Genomic DNA, 12,684 nt, shown 5'->3' on the forward strand with positions numbered 1-12,684 from the left:
TGCAGAGTGAATCCTCTAACACTGAAGCTCGTACTTGCAAGAGTGTTCTGGCTGGCTTTTAGCAGGACAGGTACTTCTAAGGTACTGCCTGTGGATGTGGGGAGAGGGCCCTCAGCTTGCAGACAGAGCACAAATGCATCCTCTTCCCTCATCTGTGGGGTGAGCTGTTGCTGTACATGCCTCACTATACGCCTGATTTGCTCTCTCCTGTGTTACCCTTGCCAAGCCAGGCATGCCGGAGCTCTGGATGCCGCCCTGCTCAAGAGCTCTGCTGTCAGCCAGGTGCTTCTGAGGTTCTTTGACTCATTCTCAAGCAGCCTTTAAATTGCTCAGCAGTGGCCAAATGCCCCGGGGTGCTTTGCAGCGAGCGCGGGGTCTGAACCGCAAGCACAAGAACCGCTGTGGGTTTTGCAAAGCCTGTACTTCACGAGGCGAGGGGCACCGTGGGAACCTCTCCCAGCTAACTCCCAGGCAGTTCCCAGGTACGCTGGGGCAATGGGATTGTTCCCCGCAGGCATTCGGCACACAGCCACGCTGTATGTGTAGGCAGATGTTTGCCCAGCCTTGTCTTACAGCCTCCCGGAGAACCGAGGCTTTCGCAGTGCTCCTCACTTCAGTGCTGTTAGTGCTATTCTGGTGAGAGAGGTTTTCTCCCCTGCTACAAATTCAGCCCCTTCCCTTGTACTCCTTCGATGGGCAGAGAAAAGGGGTGAGTGTTCCCTGTTGGTGTGGGGAGAGCTGACTGCTCCTACCTAGCTTGTTTTTTCCCCAGGCTAAATAAACCTTGTTGTTTCAGTTCGTTAAAGGAAAGGTTTCACATTATTGCTGTTGTAGTTGGACTCCAAGAAAAGTGCTGGTCAATGAGATCTTTATGTTTAATTTTTAACATTTCGGGGAGTGGTGTCAATGTCTGTGACTGTTTCTACACCTGCTGCCTTTCCTTCCTAGATACAGAGACTTTGTGCTTCTTGTCACTGAACTTAACCTTTGTCATTCTGGGCTGTTACAGACTTGTCTTGGTCCTAGAAAGCACGCTCAGCCCTTGCCAGCTCGGGCGGAGGTGCCGGGCCCATTCAGCGCTGTGGCAGCCGTCCAGGCAGGGCAGGCAGCCCCGTCCTGCCCGCAGCCCCCGCAGAGCCCATCCTACCACGGGCCCCGGTGCCGGAAGCTGCCCCTTCCCCTCGTTTGCCCCTTCCCTGCTGCCTGCCATACCGGCGTTGGGGTACAATTCCTAATGAAGGCTAATTAACGTTGAATTCCCTTCCCATGGCATTATCTCCCACCTTGCTCCAGGCAGGAGGCCCTCTTCTCCAGTGTGTAAATAAATACCCCTCGTGGGCAGCCTTTACCGACGGCCTTGTCTCGCTCAGTTTCTGCCAAAAGGAGCCACCTCTTCTATGTTTTTCAGCAAGCCTTTAGATGGCAATGCCGGGGGTGCAGCCAAACTTGGGTACCTCGGCGTGTGTCCCGTGCTCTGGCACCACATCCCGGCTCCACTGACCAGCCTCTTCTTTTCTTTACAGCTGAGTCCTTTAAGGAGTTCGCAGAGCTGCTCCAAGAGGTAGAGCTGGAGAGGTCCATGATGGTAAGCTGATCTGAACTGTGCTCTGATAATTACTGCCTCGTTGCGATGTTTAAATGCTAAATCATGGCCAGACGGCACCACATACCTTGATGTGAAGCTTCCATTGGAGGGAAGTTGGGAGCACTGGGAATGTTGTGCTTTGTATCACGTCTGACCGTGGTGCCATCGCCATGGGTCCTGAGCCGCAAAAGGGGGGTGCTGGACAGGGAGGGGGAGAGGTTGTCCCACGCAGTCTCCGAAACCTCTCGTGCATGCCAGGCAGTCATGGAGCCCCAGGACCCAGCCATCTGCAGCAGGTTTGCTCCGCAGAGCCAGGTGTGTCTGAGCTGGTAACAAGCTGGTTTTGTGGTGAAACAAAGTGTTAAAAAATAAGAGGTGAGATGTACTTTTAGCTTCGTTTTCACCGGGTGTGAGCACGTGGTTACCCCTGTGCCCCTGCCCCTGCCGGCACAGCTCCCACAGGGCGATGATGCGCTGCCTTCGGTCTCCCACTGCGTTGTGCCCTCTGCCTCTCCAGAGCTCCTCCAGAGAGAGCGTTGGCTTCCCGTTTCACTCCTAATTCCAGGAAAAACACGAAGGTTAGGCTCAGTAGAGAGCTTTTACAGCATGCCAGGAATGTGCTGCTTGGCTCTGCTTTCCTCTGCCTCGTTCAGCAGTGGGAGCTCGTGCCAGGCTGCTGGCTGGACCAGCGCTGCAGGGGGGGCTGCGCCAGCGGGACGCCACCATCCGCTCTGCGGGTCCGCAGGCAGGCAGGGACCCAGAGGAAAGCAGTAAGATATTTCTTTATTAATTACATCCTTGGTACAATGACTCATTTGGCAGTGGGTAAGTGGGTGGAAGGGATCATTTCAGGGATCATGGATGGTTTTAGGGATGCTGTCCAACTTTTCTAAATCTTCTTTTTTGCCCCACACTTGTAGGACCAGTCTTCTACAGTAGCTCACTCAGAAGGTTGCACACTCTCACCAGGCTGATCAGCTTTAAACTACCGGAAAGGGCTCTAGCAGCGTAGTGTCCTATCCCCTCTCTTCCCTTCTCCCTTTTCTGGAGCTCAGGAGACAGCCTGGTGCAGTAGAAGTGGGGATGGGAAGAGACAGCAGGTCGTGTCCCAGTGCCAGGGTGGAGCTGGAGCCAGTGGTACAAACTGGGGTGAGTTTGCCTGTGGATCATGGAGAGGGGGCGCAGAGCATGCCCCAGGAAAGCGGCTTTCAGACATCTGACAGGACTGGAAGAGGCACAGGCAGGCTTTCCCTTTTCCCTAGCTGTTATTGTTACTCTCTCGCTGTGACAGATAACCTGCTGTCATTTCTCTTCTGGCCGGATCTCGGGAGAAGGGAAGTCCATCATTTATTTGACAGCCCAGTGCTGTCTGTGGTGAGAAATGCCAGACCATGAGAAAGCCACAGCAGGGAGCCAGCCCCAGCTCTGCCTTCTGCTCACGTGAGCTCGGGGCCTCCATCACGCCTTCTCTGCGAAGCAGCTCCTGCCATTGCAGCCTTGCTGGGCTCTTATGAGTTGATTAGCATTGGAAGAGAGCTCGTTTCAGGTCCGGACAGCTGCTTTCTGGCAGCGCACACACCAGCATGAGCAGCGGCTGTGTTCACTGGGAGATGCTAGCAACTCGACACGTCTCTGCCGCTGGGATCTTACCCATCTTGGCTTTGCATAAAGACAAGGGTGGCTGCTGTCATGGAAAGCAGGGCTAGTGCAGTGGTGCGCCCGGGTGGCAGAGGGGAGCGCGGCGGGTTGTCTGGAGCTGAGGGGAAGCAGCCGCAGCAGCACCTCTCCTCTGCTCCCTTCCCTCCCGTCAGAGCAGGCAGGGCAGCTTGCTGCGGGCAGGGACCCAGCTGAGCTGACAAGTAAGTAGCAGTCTCCAGTGTGCTCTGAGAACATATTTGTTCTGTTTTGTGCTTCTCGGAGAGATAAACAAACAGCCATGCCTCCTGGGGCTGCTCCTAGCTGGCTCACCCAGCAGCCAGCGTACATTGAACGTCGATTCCCTCAGCCCTTCCCGTGTCCATTAGGGACAGCAGTTCTCTTAAAAGGGGATGGGTGGCAGGGGCTGCCGCTGACGGGATTGTCCTGCCCAAGCGGAGCCTGCGGCATGGAGCTGGTGGCAGGCTGGGGGAAACCCGTCTGCCATTTACAGAATGTCCCCAAAGCCATGTGTGCCGTGATTGAGGTTTTCTGTGTGTTACAGATGGGGACACGTGGATACGGATGGGTTAAGTGACTTCACGTACACAGAGGGAACAAGTTTGCAAGTCAGAGACATTAAAATCTTAAGAGTTCTTGGCTTCTAGCTCTGCTCAGCCTCTATTTAAGGGAAAACGAATCTGTGCCCTGTAATTAATCTGTGTCTTTTTTTGTGGTGTAGGTACAAAACGCTAGTGATTTACTGATCAAACCTTTGGAAAACTTTCGGAAGGAGCAAATAGGGTTCACCAAGGTAAGGCCTGACTGTTTGTTTTAAATTTAAACAGATGTGTTTTCTTTTAATATGCTTGAATTCAATTTTTCTCTCTTTTTTTTTAAAAGCAGACAATTGTTGTACTAGGTTTCAACTTCATGCTTTCAGAAACTTCCCCATCCAATGCTGGCTTTTAGCTGCTGGCATGAGACAGTCCGTGCTGTGACTTTTAGTCTGATTTTTCAATCATAAGAGGCTCCAAAACCTTTTCCTGAATTCTTTGGGTTCTCTTCTGGCCTGATTCTAGCGCTGTCTCCATCCTGAGTGAGGAGTGCTTGTTTCGACTGGTGATGAGGAGGTACTCCTGGCTTCTTTCCCTCTTCTCCCCTTCGTTCATTCAGTGCTACTGAGAATAAAATACTTTCCATTGATCAGCGTGTGTTAGAGCAGGAGGGAGAAAGAGCAGCGGAGGCCAGCAGTCCCAACTTGACTATAGTCATAGGGCTTTTGTTATGAAATATTTAAATAAAGCTTCTAACGAGTCTTTCACGTGGACCAAACTTTTAAAGAAACAAACTATAAAAAGCAAATCCGGCACATGTTGAGCAGAAAAGATTACTTTTCCCTTGTCTGCTACCAAGAAATCCAGGTTCCACACTACTCGGCGGCGGCTTGAAATGGGGCTGGCTCTGTACCAGCTCAGAAATGGAGATGTTTTGGAGAACACTTGGGGCTTGGATTCAGCCCAGACCATCTGGAGTCTTTGACGTTTAATAAATACAGGATTTGAGAAATGATACTTGATCGCCATCCTGCCCTTCAGAATTCCCCTGTAAACTGTGCGTGTGGAACACCTCTCTGAGAAGCCGCAGCAGCGTGAGCATGGTGAAGGCGGCTGCTGTTGCTCTTGTGCTGGCGAAGCTGCTTGCACTTCCCCGCCGGGCGCAGGGGGAAAGTCTCCTCGCCGGCAGGTTTTGCTGCAGGCCTCTGCGTTACAAGCACGTGGACGTGCCCAGAGCTGAGAGAAAACTCCCTCCTGATTGATCTGTCTGCATTAACAATAGGGCCAGCACATATTTAGAAAAGAGTCATGGGGTAGGAGTCATGAGAACAAGGTCAAGCTTATTTTCCCCTCTGTTTATGGAACACTTAAGTCAAGAGGGCAACGGTCTGCAAATGTTAAGATGACAGTGTTAAAGTGTCCTTCAGGCTGTTTTCTTCTCGGGTAGCCCTTAAGGTGTGTAAGGATCACTATCTGCAGCCCAGAGCGCTCTCTGCTTCGAGAGCCATGCTGCCTCCTGCCCACGGGTCGCATACCGTGCCTCCTGCTCCAGAGCTGGCCGGTGCCCGGCTGGCAGGCACGTGTCTCGGCACGGTTGGTGCCATAGCCCCAGCAGTGGGGGGCTCTGAGCGCTGACATGGATTCACCTGGCAGCTTGCAGCCCTCCTCGGTCCCTGCCCATGAGTGGAGCCGTTGGGCAGTGACCGTGGCAGAACGCTGTCCAGAGCAGTTAAGAGAGGCGGCAGAGGGTAGGCATTCTCTGCAGGTGGCTTGGAGGTCTTTGTGGTTTGGCTTTGGGTTTTGTTTCTTATGAGGAACACGAACTGCAGAGGTGTCGGGAGCACCTCGGTGAGAAAGGGCTCTGCCACAGCTCAGCAGGAGCGCTCGCACGCAGGAGCTTGCAGGGCAGCCCTTTGCACCCCATGGCGTTTGCCGGTGCGCCCAGGCTGCAGGTGATGCACGGGGAGGTGAGGCTTTCTCCGATGCCGCCCTGCAGCCTGGAGCGGGTACGAGTTTTGGAGCGAGCCCCAGCCCACTGCAGAGCCTTGCCCTCACCTCTGAAGCTTTCCTGACAGGAGCCCGCGCTACACCGCTGGCCCAGGTCCCGCTGGGCTGTGTCCCCCGGGTATTGCCTCGGGCACAAAGCCTTCCTTCACTTGCCAGCCTGCAGAGCTCCTCCAGGTCATTCGCATCCCTCAGCAGAAGGCGTGAAATACAAATGAGGACTCCTCACAATGGTGCTCTGTCAGCGAGGGGTCCCTCTCCGTTTCTGCTTTGCCTCCGCTGACTGGCATCACCCGCGTAGATCCTTCCCGATTTACACCAGGGGGAGGGAGGCCAGGGCCGGGCTGCCGAGCAGACCAGAGACATGACACAGAGAATTTGTGCCCTCTGCTTTCGTTTCCCATATTTTGGCAGAGTCGCCTTCTGTGAGATGTTTTCTGTTCTCTTTGCAAGATGCTGAAGCCAGATAGGAAGGCCTTTGAATTGGGTCTTTGTGATGACTCTGGCTGGAGAGCAGCCAGGCAGTCTGACTAAGACATCTGAGTCTGCATTAACCCGTTTTCCGGGGATGAATGGAGTCTCCTCAGTGAGATGGTGTGCTCCCACACAGGGGAGCCCCTGGGGTGTCACCAGGACCCGCTGCAGCCACCCCCCTCCAGCCACCTTCCCCTGCTAGCCACAGACCTGTGGGATTGTCGCTCTTCCTGTGACTCGTTGGTAAATGTTTGTATGTGTGGACATGGAGAATAAAAGCGGAGAATCCAGGATCCCCTGAGCTGACCCATTTCCCAGCCCTGGCCACGGAACCTTATTCTGCTCGAAAGCTAAAGAGCCAGTGAGGGTTCGTGGCTGGGGGTGCAGCGCTGGTTTGGTGAGCGGAGGAGGGAACCAGCACAGTCGCGACTGCTGCGAGCGCTAGGAAGGGCACAGTGGTATTGGGGAGGCGCAGGCATCACTTGAGGGAGAGGGCGTGTGGGGTAGTCTGTTTTTGCGTTTCACATGAGATCATGTTCATGGAGGCTGGACTGCGAGCTCGGTCCACGCAGGCTGTGAACTCGGTGGATTTGGTGCCACGTGCCGTCTCTGTGCAGCAGAAGCTCTTGGAGTCCCAGGTGTGCCTGGTGAAGCCGTGCCTGAGCTTGAGGTTTGAAAGCGAGCAGAGTAGCATGTGGGGTGGTGGAGTTCTTGATAAGCAAGGGAAGGAGGGTAATTAGAGAGACGTGCTCACTGCAGATGGGAGAGCGAAGCAGGACGGTAGGGCTGGCTGTGGCCTGAAGCCCCAGATGAGCATGGTGGTACTTGGCACGCTTGACCTACAGAGCTGTGCGGCAGAGCGATGCGTGTGTTTTGCAGCAGATGCAGCTCTACAGCAGCCTGAGGGAAACCCCCCCTTGCCCTCCCGCAGGGCAGACCCCTTGGCACGGCAGGGCTGGGGCTGGGGCTGAGCTCGGGGCGCTGCCGCAGGGGCCTCGCACGCGGACGGTGCCTGTACCCATCCCTGCCAGCAGCAAAGCCCTTGAATTTCAGCCCGCACGCTGCGGGCGAGCTGTGTTCTGGGGCTGGGGCACTTTCCTTAAGAGCCTCGCTGCAGTCATTAAGTTTAGGAGGATTTGAGTAGTAAAAGTTTTCCTCCCAATTCCACTTGGAAGGAGACAGCGTTTTTAAAAAAAGAAACCCAAAACCAAACCAAAAACACAAAGCAAACCAAAAACATCAGAGGGAAAAGCTTGTTTGGACTCGTAAGCTGCTGGAGAAATGTTTACTACGCTCTGGGATGCTGAATAACTGCAATGTTTTTCAAAAAGTTCTCACATAGAAGATAACATGTATTCCTAAAAACACGCAGTTAATTCTATTATTAATATTTCATTAATAATAATAATTTTTAAAAAAAGGGAGGACAGTAACTTCTACTTGCTGTCATCTTTGTGGGAGCAATATCTAAGGAACATTTGAGAGAACGCAGTGGGTGAGGGGAAAAGACCAGGTTAAACTGAGAGTGGTTTTACAGAAATGCTCCTTCTACACTCCTCAACAGCACTTTGCTTTTTAGAAATTATCTTTTTTCAACTAACTGCTGATGCATCATAAAAAATTAGTTAAACTTAGGCATGAAGTATTTTTTATCCACATGAACATATATCTCTTTCTCCCATTTCTTCCCTCCGCTGTTTGCCGCATGAGGCTGGAAGCTGAAGCAGAACCTGCCGCCCATCTCGCGCCTTCAGCTCCTCTCCAGCAACAGCTCGTGATTCCCCCAAACTGATTTGGGGTTTGAATTTGTTCGTCGCTGTGTCTTTATTGAGTGATGGTGAACGCATTGCTGTTCGTGCTCACCACTGGGGGCCCATGTCGTGAGCATGGTAGCTCTGCTGCGATTTCAGCAGGGTTATTGCTGCCTTCATCAAAACGGGGCATACCGGGGCGGGGAATGCAGCAGAAGCAGCTTCTTCAATATTTACAGGCTTTCAACTTGCGGCGTTTCCCAGGCTCTGCTCGGAGCTGCTTTGCAGCTTTGCTCTGCGGGGGCAGCAGGGCCGGGGCTCCTGCGGGGGGAGCCCCCTGCGGGGGGAGCCCGGCAGCACCCAGCGCCGGCTGCGTGCCTGTCTCCCATTCACGGCCAGCTGCGTGTCCTGCGGGGTGCTGATCCTCCACCCGGACCCTGCCCCTGTGTTCGGAGGTGGAGGCTCCCAGCAGGCAAAGTGTGTTTCATTTCATTTTGTTTTGGTTTTCTTTAAGAGAAGTAGCCAGGTGAGCTGGGGTCCTCGCTTGCAGCTCACTCTGCCTCTTCTAGGATGGGAATTTTGGAGGATCCTAATTAGCAACTAATGGTTAAGGGGGAGTTTTGGACAGCCCGTTTGCCCCTTTCCCTCGCAGTCCTTGGCTGCTCCATCTCTTGCTCAAGCTGGAACTGAGTGGCTGCCGAAGGGCTCTGGCTTCGCCCAGCTCCCAGCAGCAGCAGCAGTGTGCAGGGCAGGACCCCGCACACGCACAGCTAGCCAAAGCTGCTTGTGGATTGACCCCTGTGCTTTTCCGACTACTCTGGCTTATTTCTGGTTAAAGCAGCATCTGCTGAGGCTTAGAGCGCGAAGCTTTTGAAGAGCACCCTCCTTCACTGCTGCACGACTCTGCCTGCATTCAGGTGAGATCGTCTCGGTTTCTCTTGGTGAGCAAATAAATGAGAGTTGGGTGGCTCCTTGGACTTGGCAAATCTTAATGGGAAGGTAATGTCGTCCTTTGCTGAATATTCATGAGGAACTAATTTGTGCTCGTGTTTCCAGATTGTGCTTCATTCTGGGTGGTTTTTTTGTGTTGGTTTTTTGTCGCGGTTTGCTCTGTTCAGCAGCCAACAAGCTGTTAGAACCCTTGGCTTGACAATCAGGAGGGATTTGTAGTTCATCCTTCTGCTTTTCAGTTATATGTTAATTAGCCATAGCGGGAAATGATTGGCAAGCCCCATTTTAGTAGCCGAAAATGCATTCTGTGCTGCAGTCCTTCCCACGCAGCAGCAGTGCTGCAGGAGTGAGACATGCTCCGGGCACTGGTGTCCATCTTGGCCATTGTTCCCGATCCCCTTGATCCCTGGGGAGAGCTCGTCACTCCGCGCCCCTGGCGCAGCCACGTGCCCCTGCCTGCCCATGGGCGCTGGCAGAGGAGGAGGTGCTCCCTGAAGGAGTTGCAGTCTGGCCTCCAAGCTCCCGCTGCAGAAAAAGCTCTTCCGTTGCTGGCCCAGGGTTTTTCTTTCTTTTCACCTATCTTTTCCACTGCCGCAGGACGGGACATGTGTTCCCATGGGGCATTGCACATGCCAGCTGGTGGCGGAGCTGCTGCGTGGGTCCTGGTTTGTGGTCTCCCTGCAGCTGCAGGCTGATGCTCTTGTGGCCGCCTGCACGGGGACCACAGCCACACACAGCTCGTGGTCTCCCCCATGGGTTCGTGGTAGTGTGGCCGCCTGCACAGGCACCAGAGCCACCCACAGCAACATCCCCTCTCCTGGTGCCGAGATGCTCATCTCACCAGGAGCCATGCGCTGCCAGGCTGCTGCTTGCAGAGGCGCGTCCCCCTGCCCTGCCTGGCACCTCTCCCCTGCCTGCGGGTTCTGCCGTGCCCGGCCGCGGCAGCACCAGGCTCTGGTGGGCCGCTGCCTCTCGCCTTCCCGCATCTCCTGGGACGATGAGCAGCCGCCCAGCTGGGGCGGGGATGACAGGAGAGGTGGGTCCCTGCTCTGGGCTGGAGCGTGGCTGCCATCCCTCGTGGCCGCTCCACCAGGGTGGGGGCGGCTGAGTCACCCTACGTGTGCTGCTCACCAGCACCGAGAGGCAAGACAGGATGCCTGAGCGGCACGGTGAGCATGGGAGCGTGCTTCAGCCCCTCTGCTGCTGCCCTTCAGCTGCTCTCCCGCAGGTCCCCCGGGGAGCGGGGCTGGCACCGTCCCGTGCTGTGTTGAGACATCACCTCTGTGTGCCACCTCCGTGGGAGTAGCTGCGCTCTTGTTGGTTGGGCTCAGGGCTGGCCCTCCATCACCGGGGGATTTCAGCCATCCTCTCTGAGGTGCAAGAACCCGGCAGCAGGAGAGGTGCAGGCTGCAGACCCGCAGCGCTGCGTCGGCCGCCGGTGCTCTCGGTGCAGCTGCGTTTCACTGCGCTTCTGTGGCCTTGGGGTTTGGTGACTCCTCGTTACAGAAATGAAAACAAGCCTAGGTTCCTCCTGGCTGCATTAGACATGGCATCTAATGGCACGGACAGACAATCCAGAAGCGTGACCTTACAGACGTGGTAATTGCTGCTGCACAAATGCTTTGCTTCTCTGGTTTGGATTTACTTATCAGGGGTGTTAGTCACGAGGGTAATGTTTTGACAGTCCTTCCTGGCATCGGCCCCACAGCTGCAGTGCTGCTTAAATTAGGTTTTGCTCTCGGAGGACTCTGCTCCTCTGGATTTTATGTGGGTCTTGTTCTGAGGCATGAATTTGCTAACATGGAGTTACAGTATCCCTGATGGTGCAAGGCATGATACCAGAAGATATACTTCCCTTCCAGGGTATTGTAATCGCAGGGTCTCTGTAGGGCAGTAGGTGTAAGTACTGGGGTAAAAAAGTTCACTGGTCTAAGCCTGCCCTGCTCCCGACAGTTAAATATAAGCAGGGATATTTGAGTTGGTGCCTTTGCTTTTTTCCATAGTAATTGTGCTTTCACAGTAACAAGGTGCAAGAACGGGGGAAACAGGTGAGAAATCCTTTTCGTAGGAAGGCAGCTGGCAGTAACGCTTGTCTGCCCTTTCTCTGAGGTGCCTCTAAGGAACTGGTGTCCACCCGCACGAGCCGGGGTGCTGCTGGCAAGCTGCTCCTCCAGCAGAGGCCGAGGTGGCTGTTGCCAGCAGGTCTGACCCAGCTGTTGAACATGAGTGCCTTTGCCCTTCTCTGAGAGCTGCTCCCCACGATGGGTGACACGGGGAGCTGTGCAAGCTTCACGTGCTCCAGTGAACAAACCTGCGAGGGTCTCCCTGAGTGTGCCCACCAGAAAGTAACCTCTCTTCTTCCAGGGGCAATATGGCAGTAGCCGCTAAGAGCAAGGGGCTGAGAAGAAAGCAGACGGTTCGGCAGGCGCTAACCGTGCGGAGCCAAACTCGGGCGCCCCACTCTGCACGCCATCCCGTTGACAGACTGAACAGTCTGTGCAAGTGGAATGGGGAGGCAAAACTTCATGGCAGGAGAACCGACTGGAGAAAGAGAAAGGACTTTATTTAGGAAATGCAGCTCCAAACTTTGCAGTCACTGCTCAATTCATGAGGAAGATAACTAGTATCTGACAGAGTCCATCTGCTCTGTTTCGTGGTGGCATTGGTGTGTGTTTGCTTATTCACAAATTTCTGAAAGGGGGCAAGAGAACAGTATTTCAGAGCTTTTATGAAATAACTGTTGAAAGATACCAGTAATTCCTCAGGAGGCTGGGGCTTCCTAACCCTGCTTTCCACTTTTTTGAGCTTTCAAAAGCTAGGCAGAGGATTTGGGCACCCTGTACATACCCTGTAGTATGTATATACTAGTCCTCAGCTAGTGGGACCTGGCACTGAGGCTGCTGCCTGGCTGGAATTTCCTTATTTTAGCAATTTATCTGCCTCTCAGCAGTCACCGATGGCTCAGTTACCATCTGATGTGGGTATTTGTCAAACTGGCTTCTACTTGTGGTTGTTTCTTGATGGTTACAGCCCTCTGTGGTTTCACACTCTTTGTAGGGCATGAGCAGACAGGCAGGTCCTCAGCTCAGCTTCTCTCTGGGTTCCTTCTCAAATGTCTCTTTTTGCTCTCGTTGTAGACATTTACCCTTTCAGGCAAATAACAGGGTCATAATTCAGGTCAGTGCAAATAACTTTGTTATAGTGATTCCTTCACAAAGTCTTTCTTCACAAATCAGCCCACGCTTCGTGTTTGCATGCCTGCGGTTGGCATGTTTGAGATGTACAGTAGATCGGTGAGAACCAGACCATCTGCAGGGGACCTCCAAGAGGTGAAGCCCTCACGTTGTGTGTTGTAACGCAGCTGTCCCTGAGGCAGCGTTCCCCAGGGCTGTGTTCAGGGTGGGCGCTACACAGTAAAATTTGTGTAAGCTTTGACTGCGAGGTTTGTGATCTCTCTTCCCGCCACTGCTAAGAAAGAGATGATGAGTTCCTTCCCACGTATCGCCCTTCTTCTCTTCTGCTTTCATTCTGATACTTATCAGAAACACACAATTAAAGCTTCAAAATAGAAAATTGCCAAACTTCTAACAAACCTTTTCTTATCCCAGACACGTCTTTGACATTGAAGTGTTTGTCTGGTTGTTTCTGAGCTATGTGAACAGCACATTAGCAAATGGAGACTCGGTTTTTGATATATTAGTATGTCTCGAGTTTACTTGACATCAAA

The 12,684-nt window shown here is 53.6% G+C and overlaps 1 protein-coding gene across 4 annotated transcripts in view; it reads left to right on the forward strand.

Annotated features, from left to right (window-relative positions):
* OPHN1 (oligophrenin 1) overlaps positions 1-12,684 on the forward strand; it is a 70,541-nt gene that overhangs the window by 25,278 nt on the left and 32,579 nt on the right. For all 4 annotated transcript variants that reach the window (XM_075106510.1, XM_075106511.1, XM_075106512.1 and 1 more), the window contains exons 3-4: positions 1,524-1,585; positions 3,963-4,034. In XM_075106510.1, coding sequence (XP_074962611.1) covers positions 1,524-1,585; positions 3,963-4,034 — 134 coding nt within the window. The remainder of the gene's footprint in view (positions 1-1,523; positions 1,586-3,962; positions 4,035-12,684) is intronic.

This window comes from Phalacrocorax aristotelis, chromosome 11, assembly GCF_949628215.1.
Source record: "Phalacrocorax aristotelis chromosome 11, bGulAri2.1, whole genome shotgun sequence".
NCBI classification, from domain to species: Eukaryota; Metazoa; Chordata; class Aves; order Suliformes; family Phalacrocoracidae; genus Phalacrocorax; species Phalacrocorax aristotelis.